Genomic DNA, 19,025 nt, shown 5'->3' with positions numbered 1-19,025 from the left:
GTCCATCACCCCATCCCTCCACCCCCCCTCGCCTCCAGCAACCCTCAGTTTGTTTTCTGAGATTGAGTCTCTTGTAGTTTGTCTCCCTCTCTGGTTTCGTCTTGTTTTATTTTTCCCTCCCTTCCCCTATGATCCTCTGTCTTGTTTCTCAAATTCCTCATATCAGTGAGATCATATGATACTTGTCTTTCTCTGATTGACTTATTTAGCTTAGCATAATACCCTCTAGTTTCATAAAAAGATTTTATTTTTAAGTAATCTCTGCACCCAACCTAGGGCTTGAACTTACAACGCCGAGATCAAGATTTGCATGCTTTACCAACTGAGCCAGCCAGGCACTCCAGAGTGGTACATTTTATACAATTGATGAACCTACATTGACACCCAGTGCCTGTAGTTTACATTAGGGTTTACTTTTGGTGTTATACATTCTATGTTCATGTTGCTTTTATGAAGATATTTATTATGTTATATTTACCATTTGTAGTTTTCAGCAGGAGATTTAGCCCAAATAGGATTGGAATTGGAGATCTAGTTGAAGATTTAAAACATGATTTTGACATCTAGTAGGAAGGAAACTAACATTTAATGATTTCCTTATTCTGTGCCAGGTGCTGTGCTAGTTCTTTCCCTATAATTACTTAATCCACTTAACAATTTTATGAAGTAAGTGATGGTATCCCCATTTTAAGAAAACTGAGGCCAAGGAAGACTGACATACAAAAGATTATATGTGGCAAAATCTGAGTTTCATCCCAATGTTTTTTGATCCAGATTCTGTTCTCTCTGTAACATACGAAACTACCTCTTGTATTATTTGAGCCCCTGTAGGATATTAGCTCTTAGGGCATAGTTAAGAAGTGCCTGGCACATAATAGATGTTCAAAAATATTTGCTGAATGAATGAAGGAAGGAAGCAAAGTTCCTAGCCTTGTGATCTACTGGGGAACACAATTGACTAGGGGATGTAAACACGGAAATACGCTGACTACAATTTGATGTGGTCATTGAGTGACTGGCATATGAGCTGAGTGCTATGAGAGCACAGAATAAAGAATTCTTTGTAGTCATTTAGCTGGTTACAAGTAGGGGCTATGGTGGCAGATGAGTCTGGAGAGACAAGCAGGATCCAGATCCTTAAGGGCCTTGTTACCACTTTACCTCTCATATTGGGTACTTTATGCCCAAGAGTGGTTGAGATGCTTTTCGTGGGTTGATTCAATTCTCACAGCACCCATGAAGATAGGTACTCTTATGATCTCTACATTTTAGGTGTGGAAACTGAGACACAGAGAGGCTAAGCAACTGGTCACACAGGCTAATCCATGCCGTACCTGAGCTTTCAACCTGGGCAGTTTGACTGTGGAGACCACATCCTTAACCACAATGCGGGGATGCTTCTATTAGTACATACCATGGACATCCAATACCAATACATGGTATACTCCATAGTAGGACATGCAAATCTAGCTGCATTTTATTTCTCTATGTGGTTACACCATATTTCATTTAACTGTGTTCATAGACAGTCTTGATGGTTTCTCGTCCTTTGCAATTATGGACAGCACTGCAGCGAGTAGTACGTACTTTCCAGCCCAAGCTTACTGTGCTGTTCCCCCATAGGATCACTCTTAACCTCTTCTCCATTATCATTGTGCTAAAGGATCTCTAAAATTCCTTCAGGGCATCACCCTCAATTCTGAGATTTGCAGAGCCATAATTCTTAATCTAGGCATACTGCATGTTGTAGATTACTCAATATGGTAATTGACAAGGTTCATTTGGATTCATTTTCTGAAGATTGAAGGGCCTGGGTGATGTAATAGCTAATATTTATTGAAGGCTTCCTATGCCAAGCACTGCACTGAATACTTTACATACATTATTCTATTTAATCCTCAACCATTCTATGAGCAATCCTATTATAGTTCCCATTTTTTTTTAGTTAGATATTTTTATAAGTAATCTCTACACCCAATGTGGGGCTTAAACTCATGACCCCGAGAATAGGAGTCACATCCTGTACCAACTGGGCCCCTGTTGTTCCCATTTTTAAAAAGAGGAAACTGAGGCTCAAAGAGGTTAAATGACTTGTCTGTGGTCATATAGCTAAATGCTGTCGATTTCAAAGCTCATATTGCAAAGCCCTTTGTTTGCTAGGGCTGGCTAAAAATTCACTACAAAACGGGTAGCTTAAAACAACAGAAGTTTGGGGTGCTTGAGTGGCTCAGTTGGTTAAGCGTCTGCCTTTGGCTCAGGTCATGATCTCAGGGTCCTGGGATTGAGCCCCGCGTCGGGCTCCCTGCTCATTGGGAGTCTGCTTGAGATTCTCTCTCTCCTTCTGCCCCTCCCCCCTTCATGCTCGCTCTCTCTGTCTCTGAAATAAATAAATAAATCTTAAAAAAACCAACAGAAATTTATTGTCTCATAGTTCTGGAGGCTAGAAGTCCAAGTTCAAGGTGTAGGCAATGTTGGTTCCTTCTGAGGGTTCTGAGGGAGAATTGGTGGTTGCCAGAGGGGAGGGTGATGGGGGATGGGCAAAACAGGTGAAGGGGATTAAGAAGTACAAACTACTAGCTATAAAATAAGTTATGAAGATGAAAAGCATAGGGAATATAGCCAATAATATAGTGGATCCCATTTTTATTCCATGGTCAGATTTTATATTTTTTAGTTTCTGGGAAAAGTTCAAACTTCTTTAAAATTTCCTTGTCTTTTTGTAGCCTGAATTCAACAAAAGTAATACTTTCTACTTCTTCAACCACATTGATATTATTATTACATATCACAGGGAAAGTGAAAGAAATTGGGATATTGCAAGATTGGTTGCTGCTAGACTTGACCCCCAAAGGTAATTATAGAATATCTTTTTAATTAGTTCCTTTAATTTAAAAATTAATTCAGAATGTAGATGTTCTCAACTAGAATTTTCATTTTTAGGATACACATGTGATGTAACCTTAGACATACAGTTTGAAAAATTAAACAGGCAATTTATTCCTTTCTACCTATAGTTAGAGTTGAATACCATGTAACGTGAGGAAGAATTGACAGATGTGGAGGGAAATAGACTTATTGAGGGCATCCTAACTCTCTTCTTTACTTGCTGCCATATGACAAAGAGCTTAGATTTAGATTTGTGTTTCTTCAGAGGACAGGTCTATTACTGGAGTCTATTAGGCAGGTATCAGCTAAATATAAGGAAGAACCTACTAACAATTAGAGTTCTCTAACAAATAAGCAGTCTCAAGAATTAGCAGGTGCTTTATCCCTGTACATTTATAGAAAGAGCCTGGATGACCTAGCTGTAAATTAGAACTCTTCAATTAAGATAGAGAGGAGAGTATAGCACACAGTGTATAAAATCATAGTCCATTATGGGCAAAATGTTATAAAACCTGAAATACTAAGATGGAGGAAAGAAGTTATCCCTTGAAACCTACTTGCGTATATTAAAGGACGCCCATGTGGTATAGTTTTCTGAATACAGAACAAGGAATTAGGAAATTTGGATTTTAGTCTCATCTCTCCTGGTTTCATTTTGCAAGTCAGCCCTAAGTTTGTAGAAATGGATCAGACTTCATTGTTTTTAAGGCTACTGCCCCATTTGACTTCTGCCAAGGTTCCATCTGGCACAGAGCTTATTCCCAAAGGGAAAGAAGAGTTAGAGACTGTATTGTGCCAAGCTTTTGACCATTGGGTAGGTTAACTTGATCTGTCATAGGCTTAATTTCCTCATCTGTGAGAGGAGAGGACTGAATTAGGAGTTTTTAATATGGTCCCTGATATATCAAACTCTGGACATTTGTATTGATGTATATTTTTCTGGGTAAAAGGGCCTATAGATTTCATTAAACAGACCCCAAGTGGTGAGGAACACTGGTATTTTCCAACTCTGGTTTATCTTAGTAAAAGGATATTCTTTTAAAATTAATGTCTATGTTAAAAATTTTGAGGACTATTTATCTTTGCAAGGTGTTGCAAGTGGGAAATAAAAGAAGGCTTAAAGGGATCAGAGCATATTTGTGAACAACAGGAAATAAACATAGCTACCAAGAGAGGCCAGGAAATACTAATCATTGTCAAGGGCAATCACCTATGCTTTTTGGTGTATGTCACTTCTGATATCTGGCAACAGAATGTTAGGAGGATGGACTGTGAGGTCTAACTCCGGATGGCTGCTCATATTCGAAGTCATTAGGTAGTAAACATACAGAGTATGATCATCCAGGCAGCTAGTCCCATCAGCTGTATGAAAATCAAACTTAATGCTTTACAGTTATATCTCATATTGTCAGACTCAGAGTAAAAAAGCCAAGAAAGTAATTTTTTAGACTTATATTTATTCTACACTGCACATAGCAACAGTTTATGTATGCATGCAATAAAACTTTAATCATTATAAAGGTCATTTATGTGGGCCCCTTGAGAACAAGGACTGTGCTATAAATCATTTTTTTAGAATTAGGCAGTCTGCTCAAGGTCATAAGAAGTGAGTTAGGCCTAATGGTATTCTAGGCCTACAATCTTGTGTTTTCTATTAGGGACTGTACCCAGCTAATTTCCCTGATGGTTACCATAGTTGATCATTTCTTTTTCCTATAATTACTTGCTTCATTTGGCTTTTGGATTACCATACTTTACTGATTTTCTCCTGTCTCACTGGTTGCAGTATTCTCATTTCTCCAACGTCTTCATATTGGAGTGCCCAAGGACTGAGTCTTTGAACTTTTTTTTTCTTTATATATACTTACACATTGGTAATCTTATCCTGTCTCATGGCATTGGATCCTACAATGACCCTTAGATCTGTAAACTTGTATATCTAGCTGTCTCCTTGACATGACTACATGGATGTCTAGTAGGCATTTGAAATTTTTTTAAAAAGATTTTATTTATTTGAGAGAGAGAGTGCACAAATGGTGGGAGGAGGGGCAGAAGGAGAGGGAGAAGGGGGCTCTCCGCCCAGGGCTGGATCCTCAGACCCTGAGATCATGACCTGAGCCAAAGTCAGACGCTTAATCCACTGAGCCACCCAGGTGCCTTGGCATTTGAAATTTAATGTGACCAAACATGAACTTGTAATCTTTCCTCCAACCTGTTTTTCCTGTTGTCTTCTCTATCTCAGCAAATGGCAACTACATCCTTCCAGTTGCTCAGGCCCCCAAACTATGGCAGCACCCTTGACTCCTCTTTATCATTTTTCACTCATACCCTGTAACTATTCCAATCCTTTGGCAGACCATGGGACTCTGTTTTTAAAATATATTCAGGATCCACCCCTTTTCATCACCTCCACCGCTATCATCTGGTCCAAGACATCATTACATCTCACCTACCTGATGGCAACACCCTTGCCGGTCTCCCGGTGCTATCCTTGTTTCTTGGCAGTCTGTTCTCAATACAGCGTGCAGAGCATTCCTTTTGAAATGTCAGCTCATGTCAATCCTCTGCTCAGAATCTTCCAGTGACTTCCCATCTCACTTGGAGTAAAGGCCCAAATTTTGAAAATGGCTTAGAAGGCCTTATGTAACCCATATGTAAGGCCGGTGGTTTAAAATAGGCCTTTTACATTGATTGGAGATCTTAATACACCTTTTGCTGCATGATCTCTCTCATATGAAATTGAGGTATTTCCTGGGCTGGATTCAAGGGCCATACTTAAACAGTAAATCTTGATATGCATTATCATTTGGTAATGTAATGTTTTTCCTGTAGATGTTAAGTTTTTGTTGGTAGCCTTAACAGTGATCATTTAATTCATAGCTGTTTTGTTTTTTATTTTTAAAATTTTTTTAAAGTAGGCTCCGCACCTAGTGTGGAGCCCAACACGGGGCTTGAACTCATGACCCTGAGATCAAGACCTGAGCCGAGATTAAGAGTCAGATATTTAATTGACTGAGCCACCCAGGCGCCCCAATTCATAGGTGTTTTAAAATATATTTTGGCTTTAAATAGAATTCACGCTACAAACACTTAGTAAGGGCATATCATATGCCAGACACTAGGGTTACAAAAATGAATAGGAAGAGGGGCACGTCAATAACCCCCTGCAATTGTGAGTGAATGTTTTAATTGTGTATATACACATAGAAATAACCATCCCATAAGGATTGCATATTGTCCTTTACACAGAAGCCAAGGGATAATTTGTATGTTGAGTAAATAATTCAAAAGGGAAATACCACTGTTTCTCCTTCGATTTTTCTCTCTCCCTTTTATTCCTTTTATTTTTCAAGAAATATTACAGTCTCTTTATTCCTGACCAGGCACTTGTTAGCTTCATCAGTCCTTAAGTTTAGTTTCACACTTCTTTAGTTTTTGCTTTCCATCTTCTATTTTTTATAATCATCTTTTTCAAATACAGAAGGTTTGCATAGATTGTCCTCACTACCTTTCATCACTAAGCATGGCATTTTACACACAGTAGGCCCTCAGATCTCTGGCTGCTTATAAATATGATTTCAAAACCTATTTGGTTTTCTAAGCCTACAGCTAAGAATACAAGACAGGTTGTTTAATATATTGGAGAGGGATGAGATGAAAGATGAGAAGTAAAGCCATTTGCTAATAGAAGGACTTTAAAAAATCTATCCACAGCCAAAGAGAAGGTCCTTTTTTTTTTTTTGAGATTTTATTTTTAAGTAATCTCCACACCCAACATGGGGCTTGAGCTTACAACTCCGAGATCAAGAGTTGCACGCTCTACTGACTGAGCCAGCCAGGCTCAGGAGAAGAACCATGAGAAGGTTCTTAGGGGGATATATTTTCCCCTGCTGTCCGAAAGTAGAGTATTCCTATGAAAGCTTTTGGAAGCCGAAATGCCAAAGCAAAGAAGCAATTGCCATTAACTTATATGGAAAAATTTGTGAGCGTTCCCAGACCCTCCAAATCGCCTCTCTTAGGCTTTTCTGATACCTTAAGACACATCTTGCTAATGGATGCACAAAATAAACCGAGATAAAGCACAGATGCTCACAGACCTAGTTCAAAGCATTGGTGGCTTGATGTCAAAATGCTGTGTGGTTCCCAGGGAAGGGGCTGGGTGGCACCATGCTCACTGCTTTTATTATGGCTCCCTGCAAAAGTGATGCTGAATCCTTTTTTTGATTTTTCATAAAAGTGAAAATCCTCTTTGCATTTCTTTCAGTTAGTTCGTGAAAACAGGCACTAATGTAGGTCTTTTGTTAAAGTGAAGTGGCATAAAGTGAGCTTCGGAAAAGCGGGGCTACCTGTATTGCATTTTTGGCAGTATGTTGACTCTCATTTGAGTGTTGGGGACATTTAGAAACAAAAGTATTTTGAGTTGTAAAGAGTTTTAAATATGAAATATAACAAAAGACGTATTTTTTCAGTCTGCTATTGTTACATGCCCGAATAGCCGTGAATCGGAAATCTACAGTGGCAGTTTGGTATAAAAATTCCTTTCCCTTACTCCCTGCCCTTTTCTTAGCTATAAGCATTCAGATGAAAACCACCTAACTTGTAATGGACCCTCTATGGAAATTCCTGGAGAACATACAGATAAGTTGAGTGTCACCTACACTTACTCTGTGAGATTTGAAGTAAGTATTCCATGCCATCATCTTTTGTTCCAAATCAAGTATATAAATACCATATACTTCCTTAATAGTTAAGCCTTAATTTTCATCATCCAAGTTTTATAACACAGCTAAGAGCCCAGGAAGGTAGGTTGAGTTCTTTATATTAAAACCAGTCAGAGGACAATCGTGAAAGGAATTCTGTATTAAATCTCCCACATTTCAGGTACTGTGTCAGATAACTTACTTTTTCTTATTTTACGTGGAGGTTTAAAAGAAGTATGTGGGAAACCAGAGAGGTGTCACCTGCGGTTGGCAGGCTGGCAGGCTGCTCAAGTGGGACCTTAAAGGAAGAGTATGTTGTGGAAGAGACAGAGTATCATGTACTGAAAAGAGCATCCTTTTTTTTTTTTTTAAGATTTTATTTATTTGAGAAAGAGAAAGGGGGAGCGGGGGCAGAGGGAGAGAGAGAGGCTCAATCCCATGACCCTGAGATCATGACCTGAGCCAAAATCAAGATGCTTAACTGATTGAGCCACCCAAGCACCCCGAATAGAAATTCTTTATTGGGCTCGGACTGACCTGTGGTTCAAACTGAGGCTTGGCCACTTACTAGCGGTGTGAGCTTAGGTAAGTCATGTGATCTCAGGCTCAATTTTTTTTCCTCACGTCATTTCATCCACATTTTCAGAATATGTAAAGACCTTAGCATGACACAGAGTAGGTCCCCAACATATGGCATTCATTATTGTTTCTACATCTGTCATTTTTCTTTTGTAAGTAGCTGTTTTTATGAAGTGGTATGTATTTTGGGAAGCTAGATAGATATACAGACTGACTATTAACATTCTGGTGAATAATCTGTCAGCTCTCTGATGCCCATGTTTCCCAGAGGTTTTTCTGGAAACTCGTTACTTCATATTTTATTTATTTTTGCTTTGTATTTTCAAAAGTGTTATGTGAAAAAGGGATTCTATGACAAGGTTATTTGGATAATGGTAAGTTAAACAATGTTAAAACAATGGCATCAAGAGTACTCATTATGTTAAAAAGCACTGTGAATATTCAGAAGATTATTATGATACATGGTATTTCATAGACCATGGCAGAACTCATGGGGTTATAATGTTCTGTAGAATATACAAGGGAAACACTGCATGTGGTACCAAAAAATATGCAACTTTGTACAAATGAGGTATTATATGTGCTATTTTCACTCCATGTGTATGTCATGGACATCTTTCCATGTCAATAAATATAGAGTCACATCCTTCTTTTTATTTACTGCCTAATACGCTTATTTTTTAAATTTTTAAAGAAGATTTTATTTATTTGAGAGAGAGAGTGAACGAAAAAGCACGAGCAGAGGGAGAGGAAGGAGCAGACTCCCTGCTGAGCAGGGAGCCCAACGTGGGGCTTCCCTGGGATCATGACCTGAGCTGAAGGCAGGCACTTAACGACTGAGCCACTCAGGTGCCCCAAGAATTTTTTTTTAAGATTTCATTTTTATTTCAGAGAGGGGTGGGGTGGGAAGGGGCAGAGGGAGAGGGAGAAAGAGTTTCAAGCAGACTCTGTGCTGAGCGCAGAGCCCCACGTGGGGCTTGCTCCCACGACCCTGAAATCATGACCTGAGCCGAAATCAAGAGTTGGACGCTTAACCCACTGTGCTACCTAGACGCCCCTACTACACATAATGTGTAGGCCATAGTTGATTTGCTTAGTGTACTTTTGGAAAGAATGACCCAAATATCTAATTTTTAATTACTATAAATAATGCTTTAATGAACATTCTTACTTTTTTTCTTCTGTGATTATCTCCTAAAGTTAAATTACTAGCAGTAGGATTATTTAGGTAAAAGGGTGTACATATTTTGATAACACATTGCCAAATTCTTGTCCAGGCAAGTTGCTGGGGCTGAGGATCTGCTGTTTCCTCACACACTCAGCAGTACTAGGTTTTTGTCAATTTTTAAAAATCTGCTTCAGAATTTTAATTCTGTGAGTATACCCAAGGAAGATTGATTCATACTAAGCAAACTCCTAAGGGTCCAATGTATAAACCAGAATACCAATTTATTAATTTACATGGAGAAATATAAATGCCCAGCAGACCACGCCATTCATGTTAGCTGGTTAGCACATCTGCCTGTTATAATGATATGTGAGAAAGTAAATATAAATAGAATAGAATAAATAGAAAGTTTCTCGGTGAGCATAGGACCCCAGAGCAAAGGGAAATGGGTATTAAAAGATGATATTCATGGCATTCTAGTGCTCTGCTTGCCCATGGACCAAATGTTTATATCCATGGGTTAGGGACTCAGCCCTGCACAGTATTAGAGGTGCTTCACCAAAAGATTAACTTTGGGGCTTTCCTTTTTTTTAAATTTTTTTTAAAAGATTTTATGTATTTGTTTGACACAGAGAGACACAGCGAGAGAGGGAACACAAGCAGGGGGAGTGGGAGAGGGAGAAGCAGGGAGCCCGATGCGGGACTCGATCCCAGGACCCTGGGATCATGACCTGAGCCGAAGGCAGACTCTTAACGACTGCACCACCCAGGCATCCCTGGGGCTTTCCTTTTATAGGGAAAACCTTTTATGACTATATAGATCTGTGCATTTCTCTTTTTAGTTTTTTTTAAAGACTATATCTCATATTTTTGATTCTGCTTTGATCATCCTTGATTTCGCATAAAAGGCTTATTTCTTAAAGCTTTAGATGTGCTTTCTTGAGACCAAACCCTAATCACATTTGGGATTAGGTCTCAAATTTCTTCAAATATTTACAAATTGTGCTCAGTTTGTGTCATGTCTATAGGTGGCCTGACAGCCATTACAACATGATTTTTCCTAATCTCATTCTGAAAGCAATTCCAGGTTGGGGATGCCTTGCTTTTGTCCCTATGTATCACTTATGTGGTACAGATACTGAAGCCCAGTGAGGTGAACTAATTTTCTCAGGGTCATAGCTGGCCGGGGGTGGAGGTGATATTCAAACTCAGATCTGTCTGGCCCCCAGACTCATAGCTTTTCTACTCTACCCTTCTGGCTTTCTTTATTAAAGGTCTGTTATATTTTCTGTCCACAGAGTTACTGGGAAGAAAATGAGAACTGTTTATGTTAGAAATGTGTATGTGTATACTTTGGATCATCCAGCTAGAGGTCAGGATTACTTGATCCTACATCCTGCCGTTCACCCAAAGTACAGTTGGTAAAAACAGGCAATTTACTAGTCCAATAAGTATAGTCCAGTCAGCCGTCTGATCTCTGGATGAAATGCAGAAGTGTAATCTGGGGGAAGGAATGAAATACACCCTAAAGAAATTAAAATAACCTTTCCCCAGTGATTGAGAATATTATTCAGAGTCTAAGCTGCTATCAGAAGTTGATCAAAGAATTGAAGCCCTTCTACATATTTATCTCTTATTCATCAGCTGTTAAAAATCTAAATGTGGCCAGTGGTGGAGGGGCTCCTGGCTGGCTCAGTTGGTAGAGCAGGTGACTCTTAATCTCAGGGTTGTGAGTTCAAGCCCCATGTTGGGTGTGGAGCCTACTTCAAAATTTTTTTTAAAAAAATTAAATGTTGGAACTTTTATGTTTATAGTAAAAGCCAAGGGAGAACACCTCTAAATTGAAGTTCAGATTCATATCAGGAGTCTTAATTGGGGTTATGGCTCAACCCCTGTTTCTTAACAGGTCTCCATCCTGGAAACTGTTCAGGAGAGGGAATTATCTTCCTCTCCCGTTGAAGCTCATTTAGGGTGCTTAGAAGGCCCTTGGCTTCAAGAAGTGGCACAATGGAAAGAACCAGACGTGTCTGAGTTTGAATTCTGGCTCTGACATGTACTAACTGTGTGAACTTATTAGATAGGGTACTCTGTGCCTATTTTTCCTAATCTGTAAAATGGGCATAAAATCATCACCTCTGGTGATTACTATCAGAGATATGTGAGCTAACATAAAACATTTAGCATGGGGCCTAGCCTGTAGTAGACACACAGTGTTTCCTATTCCTTCTTGTGGATACAGGAGCACGTGATTCATAAGTGTCTCACACAACGGTAGCTCCTGCATGCAGAGAGCACACCAAGCCACAGTATTCTTGATCTGAACATCAGAACGTTGCTGTTGTAGGTGGGGGCGGGTGTCAGGAGGAGTGGTGTTGTATAGCTCTGGTGCTGTTCATTTTATTGTCTTTAGTTGAAAAATGCCATTTTTTTTTAACCCCATGACAATGATACACATCAACATTTCCCAAAGTGCATTCCCTAGAACACTAGTCAAACAAGTTTGGAAAATGCTACTCTCTACTACTTCCTTTTTTAGCTTCACAAAACACATTAGTAAAATATTTAAAAATCTCCTAGGGTGCCTGGGTGTCTTGGTCAGTTAAGCATCTGTGTTTGGCTCAGGTCATGATCCCAGGGTCCTGGGATCGAGTCCCACATCAGGCTCCCTGCCCAATGGGGAGCCTGCTTCTTCCTCTCACTCTGCCCCTCCTGCCTGCTCATGCTTTCTCTCTTGCTCGCTCTTGCTCTCTCTCAAATAAATAAAATCCTTATAAAAAGAAGTTTCCTAATAAAGAAACATTTTGACTGAGTCTAACCCAGCATTTTACAGCTACACTTGGCTCTGGAGTACTCTTCTGGAGTATAATTTATGTTACATTGTGGATGTCACTTTGGGTATCCCAAGTGTACATGGTCGTTGCATCTTCGAGTAGCTCACAAAATCTTACTGAACCCATAACACATCTTGAACTTTCAGTGGACAAATAAGAAGCAAAGCTTCATACATTGGTAACTGTAATATAAAGTAAACTGCATTATGGCTTATGAAGGATTTTGTCAACTCACTGGGTTGACATCATCATTTGTTGAAATGCTTCAGTGGTAATGACTGTTTGAAGTGGAATTTGAATTTGAAAACCACTATTTTTCACCCTCCAGTTAAATAATCGATTCAGGTCAATGTTATCAGTGGATGTTAAAATTGGAGGTGAATGAGTATTGGGGAAACTGGTTACTCTCACAGTGGCAAAGTTCACCCCACAGATGACTTGCTAATTGCAAATGGGAAAATATAAAACTGAGTGAGTGGACAAGGAAGTAAGTGAACATGAGTTCATACCAGTATCTTGGACTTAATCCAGTACTGCAGTGTTCAGGCTAGCCCTCTCCCCTTGCTCACTGGTAACTTCTTTCTCTGACACTGAGAAACCCGGCCCCTATCGTCTACACTATGTTGACTTATTTGTTCAACCCTAGCATACATGTAATGTCAACACTGATAACCTATACCCCTGTGAGAGACACATTTATTAACTAGAATGCCATGTTTGTATAGCACTTATTTTGGTAAAGAAATACCTTGTGTTCTTTTATCTTGTACCAAGTCTTTGAAATCCAGTGTATATGTTACACTTACAGCTCATCTCACTTAGGACCAGCCACATTTCAGGTGCTGAATCGCCATTGGTGACTAGGGGCCACCATCTTGGCAAAGATCTAACCCTCCACATTTCCTGGGAGTTTCCCCTTTGGTCCATGCTTCTGCATGTTTTCCCTCTTTTTGCTGCCTCTCACTCCCAGTACAGAAGATCCCACCCGGTCCTGTGACATGGATTGATTCCAGGCCCTTGGTTGGGTGAACCACACTGTCTTACCCTCACACAGACCGTGGAAGCCTTCCATGTACCTCTGGTACACACAGTCATTCTCGGGGTCAGTGGGGGAGGGGTCTGCACAATCCTGACACAGAGATGTAGCCAGGGGACATGGACAGGAAGCCAAACTTCATGCATATGTCAAGCCACTTACAGAAGTCAGTGCCATGCAGCAGCTGGGGCTCCTCAGCCACCTAGGTTGTGACCTCCCTCCTCCTGGCCTTCCTCTATCGCCTTAGACCTCCTTGTACCTCCTCTACAGCCACCTGCAAGCTGCCATTTGGAAGCGGAGCCCATGGTCATTGGCTGAGATTGGGGGCCTGAGCCCCTGCTCAGGCAGCTACTAGCTATAGAAAGGTCCAGAGGCAATATAACTTTTAGTTAAAAAAAATTCTGACTTTTTGGTTTTTTAGTTAAGCATCTTGGGCACTTTATGTTTTCAGAAAATGATTCATGTTCCCAAATGGGTATAGGTTGGGAGTTTATATAACAAATTTGTTCAGAAGTTATTGAAGGACGGGTCATAAAGATTAACATTGGAGTAAAGACCTTTCATTCATCCATTTATGTGACAAATATTTATCGAATGCCTATTATATGCCTGGCATGGGAATTTTTATAAAGTACTTCCTTTAACTTCATTTCTCACAGTAGTCCTCTGAAAGCAGGTACTATTTTAAATCTCCATTTTATAGAAAATAAAACTGAAACTCATAGAGGGGAAGTCACTTGCCCAAAGGATTATAGTAAAGGATTATAAGCCAAGATTAGTCTGACTAGAGAGTCCAGGCTCTTAATGGAGCCTCTAAAATACCCGGTGTGACTTTAAAATGGTGGGTGAATTGTCCAAGAAGGCTTTATAAGAGAGGGACCTTGAGCTGGGCTTCTAAGGATGCTGCATGTGATTTAGATGGAAGGAACAGAGGTGTGTGAGGCATTGTGGGGAGGCCAATGGACTGAGTTAAGGGATCCGGATTTTAGGAATTTGGCGAGGAGCTGGGGTAGGGCTTTCTGGGTAAGATTGTACATGATATATGTGGAGAACAGCAAACAAACGTCCAACTGAAACAAAATTGTTTTCCTTCACTTATCCATTCATCAAAGGACATTAAATGCACTTTGTGTGCCAGGCGTTAGGTGCTAGGGTCTATAAAGGCCAAAGAGATTCAGTCTAACACTCTAGACTTTAGTTGTTTATATAGTATTGGTGGAAAGTTTAGAAAGATAGACATAGGCCAGATTTTGAATGGCCTTGAGTGCCAGGCTAAGGTATTTCTATTCACAGTACTTTTATTTCAGAAACTTACTGTTTTTATACCACCAACCAAACGTTTTTAAAAAGGTTTCATTCTGATCCCAGTATTCTTAGCTATGTATGTGAGTTATATAAGTTACTTGTGGGCTAGCCTGGGACCCTAGCCACATTTATAACGTTGTTTTTTTTTTTCCCCTTCAAAATATATTCTTTATTGGTAGGCAGCATGGGCCAGTAACTGAATTGAGAAGCAGAAAATTTTGGTATTTTGGTGCTAGCTTGCCTCAAACTCATACTGTGACCTTGAGCAAGTTCATTTGCCTCTCTGGACTTCAGTTTCCCCATAATAAAATGAGAGAGTTGAAACAGATGCGTGGTTCTTAACCCTATCACATTGATGTCCTCATTTATTTATTTAAAAGATTTTATTTATTTGAGAGAGAGGCAGCATGTGTGTGGGGGGGGGTTGGAATGGGAGAGGGGCAAGTAGACTCTGCACTGAGCTCGGAGCCCCACGTGGGGGCTCAGTTCCACAACCCTGAGATCATGACCTGAGCTGAAACCAAGCAGGACACGCTCAACCGACTGAGCCACCTAGGCTCCCCTAATGTCCTATTTTAATATCAAATGTTTTTGCAGCCTCCCTTTACTGTGAATTCACATTTTTAGGTACTAGATGATTGAAACTGTCTATACATGTAGTTTCAATAAACATCAGTATAACACCCTAACTGTAATATAAAATAAAAAGAAAATAACTTTTAATAAAATAACAGTAGTTCAGTATATATTTCAGCCCCTGTCAGATGCATGCACCATTGTGTATAATCACTGTAAATGTGACAGCTGTGGATGCAGATGAAGATGAGAATATTGTACATAGGTAGCTCAAGTACCCCATGTTTCCAAATGATGGCATGATTTTCTGAAAAATTTTTTTAAAGATTTTATTTATTAGAGAGACAGCGAGAGAGGGAACACAAGCAGGGGGAGTGGGAGAGGGAGGGGGAGAAGCAGGCTTCCCGCGGAGCAGGGAGCCCGATGCGGGGCTCGATCCCAGGACCCTGGGATCATGACCTGAGCCGAAGGCAGATGCTTAACGATTGAGCCACCCAGGCGCCCGATTTTCTGAAATGTTGATCGATTTTGGTAAAGTTTCAAACCAGGGGCACCTGGCTGTCTCAGTCTGTTAAGCGTCTGCGTTCGGCTCAGGTTACGATCTCAGAGTCCTGAGATCGAGTTCCGCATTGGGCTCCTCGGGCTCCCTGCTCAGCGGGGAGCCTGCTTCTCCCTCCCCCTCTGCCTGCCGGTCTCCCTGCTTGTGTGCTCGCTCTGTCAAATAAAAAGAAAAAAAAGTTTCAAACCGAACATAGTACTGTTTTCCCTCAATTTACATGGTAGTTGCAGTCCCCAAAAAAGTCAGTGTTATTAAAAACCTGTAAAAATACTTTATTTGTAAAATGGAATTAGAATCTAGGCACGGACCATAATCATTTTTAAAATTTAAAAATTTGTATTTTTTAAATATTTATTTGAGACAGAGAGCGCACACACGAGCAAGGGGGAGAGGCAGAGGCAGAGGGAGAAGCAGGCTCCCCACTGAGCAGAGAGCCCGATGGAGAATTTGATTCCAGGACCCTGAGATCATGACCTGAACCGAAGGCAGACACTTAACCTACTGAGCCACCCAGGCGCCCCACAGATCATAATCATAAGCAGTCTTTCCCTCACACCATATTGGATGGCGCATTTGGAAGTTTTTCCCAATTCCTTGTTGTGTTGGTTGGTCTCCCAGTGCGCTGTAGAAGTCCGGCGTTCTATGCTGCAAACACCAGAAGCATCCCTACACATTTTCATTCTGCCCCCGAGGGGGCGCTGCTCCCCGTGTTGAAAACATCTGGACTAGAAGAAGCCCTCGTTGTCTGCCCATTTGATTCTTGGAGCCCCTTCCAGAGTACTTATTGAGTGAGCTCCATCGTGGGATACTGTGTCAGGACTCAAGAAGTCCTGTGTGTGTTTCTACCTTTGCTTCTTGTGCCTCCAGTGTAAACAAAATTAAGGACTTGTTTTAGGAGAATTGCTGTGTCTTAGAAAAGACTTTGAAACGCTGGCATGGAAAGAAGCAGAATAACTCATTAGTTTTCAGTGGATTAAGGAAATAGGTTCCACCACTTATCTGTCTGCATTTGTCATTTTGTTCTCAAATGTGCCTTAGGATTTTTAAATAGTTTCTTATTTTCTTAGGGAAGAGTAATATGTGTTATAGTCTGTTATTTCCAGCAGATGGCAATGTTTGGTGCAAAAACCATTAGGTTTAACAGATTTTTCTAGGCTCTCTTTGTATTTAAAAATCCAAACTTCATGGCGCATATTTGAAAGTATCTCTCCGTTTTGAAAGACTTGATATGAGTTAACTTGCTTAAGGCAATGGATAGGCTGGTGAAGAAGATGCCCGTAATTCAAATTTTTACAAATGAAGTCACATTTTACTATTGAAACGATATTTTAATAGAATGGCTAAGATACATGCTTTTATGCAATGAATATTTATCCCTTGATTTGTCTATAAATTCTGATTTCCTTATAGGTTTTACTTTTTTAATTTTTATTTTCTTAAAGATTTTATTCATTTGAGAGAGAGAAAGCACAAGCAGGGGGAACAGTAGGCAGAGGGAGAGGGAGAAGTAGGTCCCCCGCTGAGCAGGGAGCCCGACTCAGAACTCGATCCTAGGACCCTGGGATCATGACATGAGCCGAAGGCCGACGCTTAACCCACTGAGCCACCCAGGCGCTCCTCCTTACAGGTTTTAAATAATTATTTATTTCAGAACAGTTTCAGACTACAGAAAGATTGCCAGAACACTACAAAGAACCCCCATAGTCTCTTTAATCAGATGCCCCAATTGTTACTATTTTACTCCTTTGCTGCATTTTTCACCCTTATCTGTGTGTCCATTAGCCTTAGTCTTTCTCTGAATCTTTGGAGAGCTAGGTGTTCCATCACCCCTAAACACTCCGGAGTCTTTCCCCCAAACAAGATCACTTTCCTACTAGCATAGCATATCACTAGCATAGTGATTCCTCCAAATCAGGAATCTGCATTGGTATCACATTACCATCTGGTCCACATCCATCCATTCAAATGTTGCCAGCTGGCCAACAGTGTCACTTTTTCCCTTCGTGGTTTGAGATCCTATCCAGGAGTATGTGTTTAGTTTGTGATCTCCAATCCAGACTGGTTTTTCTTTCTCTGTCTTCCACAGTCTTGAAATTTTTATAGAGTAAGGACTTTACAGTCTGCAGGATGACTATTAATCTGGGTCTGTCTGATGGTTCTTTATGAGCAGGCTCAGGCCATACGTTCTAGCAGAGATTATACAGTGGAAGTGATGCTGCACGTTAGGAGGCATGTGATGTCAACCTGCTTTGTCACTGCTGATGTTAACCACGATCTCCTAGTCATCAGGTTTTAGCTAAAATCAACCGTTGAATTAAAACCCAATTAAAGGGGCACCTGGGTGGCTCAGTTGGTTAAGCGACTGCCTTTGGCTCAGGTCATGATCCTGGGGTCCCAGGATAGAGTCCCACATCTGGCTCCCTGCTCTGTGGGGAGTCTGCTTCTCCCTCTGACCCTACCTCCTCTCATGCACTCTCTCTTTCTCTCTCTCAAATAAAACCCAATTAAAATCTGCCCTTTGGATTTTTAAAATTTTTATTTTTTTAAGTAGGCTCCACACCCATTGTGGGGCTCGAACTCACAACCCTGAGATCAAGAGTCACATGCATGTTCTACCAACTGAACCATCCAGGTGCCCCTTGGGTTTTTGTTTTTTAAAACAGTACATATTAGGGGCACCTGGCTGGCTCAGTCCGTAGAGCGTGCAATTCTTGATCTCAGGGTCGTGAGTTCAAGCCCCACATTGGACGTGAAGCCTACTTGTTAAAAAAAAAAAAAGCGCACATTGAGTCTCCATACTCCAACTCTAAACTTCAGAAAAGACACCTAACAAACACCCACTTTTATTTTATTTTTAAATTTAAATTCAGTTAATTAACATATATTATTGGTTTCAGAGGTAGAGGTCAGTGATTCATCAGTCTTATGTAACACCCAGTGCTCATTACATCACGTGCCCTCCTTAATGTCCATCACCCAGTTAGCCCGCCCCTGAACCCTCCTCCCCTGCAGCAACCCTCAGTTTGTTTCCTAGAGTTGAGTCTCTTATGGTTTGTCTCCCTCTGATTTTTGTCTTACAAACACTCAGTTTTAAATAATAAGTCATTTCAGGGGCGCCTGGGTGGCTCAGATGTTTAAGCATCTGCCTTCGGCTCGGGTCATGATCCCAGGGTCCTGGGATTGAGTCCCGCATCGGGCTCCCTGCTAGGCGGGGAGCCTGCTTCTCCCTCTGCCTCTGCCTCTCTCTCTCTGACTCTCATGAATAAATAAATAAAACATTTAAAAAATATATAAATAATAAGTCATTTCAAACATTACTTGGTCAATTTGTACCAGCATTTTCCTTTTGCTAAGAGCATGTTATTGATTTGGGGGGTGATTACTC

The 19,025-nt window shown here is 40.5% G+C and overlaps 1 protein-coding gene across 1 annotated transcript in view; it reads left to right on the top strand.

The window, feature by feature from the left end:
- The window catches only part of LOC114201446 (transmembrane 9 superfamily member 2-like), a 78,079-nt gene that overhangs the window by 23,639 nt on the left and 35,415 nt on the right, over positions 1 to 19,025 (top strand). Inside the window, exons 5-6 of the mRNA XM_088028916.1 lie at positions 2,792 to 2,851; positions 7,454 to 7,565. Coding sequence (XP_087885042.1) covers positions 2,792 to 2,851; positions 7,454 to 7,565 — 172 coding nt within the window. The remainder of the gene's footprint in view (positions 1 to 2,791; positions 2,852 to 7,453; positions 7,566 to 19,025) is intronic.

Source organism: Eumetopias jubatus, unplaced genomic scaffold (genome assembly GCF_037043125.1).
Source record: "Eumetopias jubatus isolate StellerSeaLion01/CBP00866 unplaced genomic scaffold, mEumJub1_p1.0 scaffold_11, whole genome shotgun sequence".
NCBI classification, from domain to species: Eukaryota; Metazoa; Chordata; class Mammalia; order Carnivora; family Otariidae; genus Eumetopias; species Eumetopias jubatus.
Note: the sequence above shows the minus strand (reverse complement) of the source record. Positions and strands in the feature narration are given on the sequence as shown.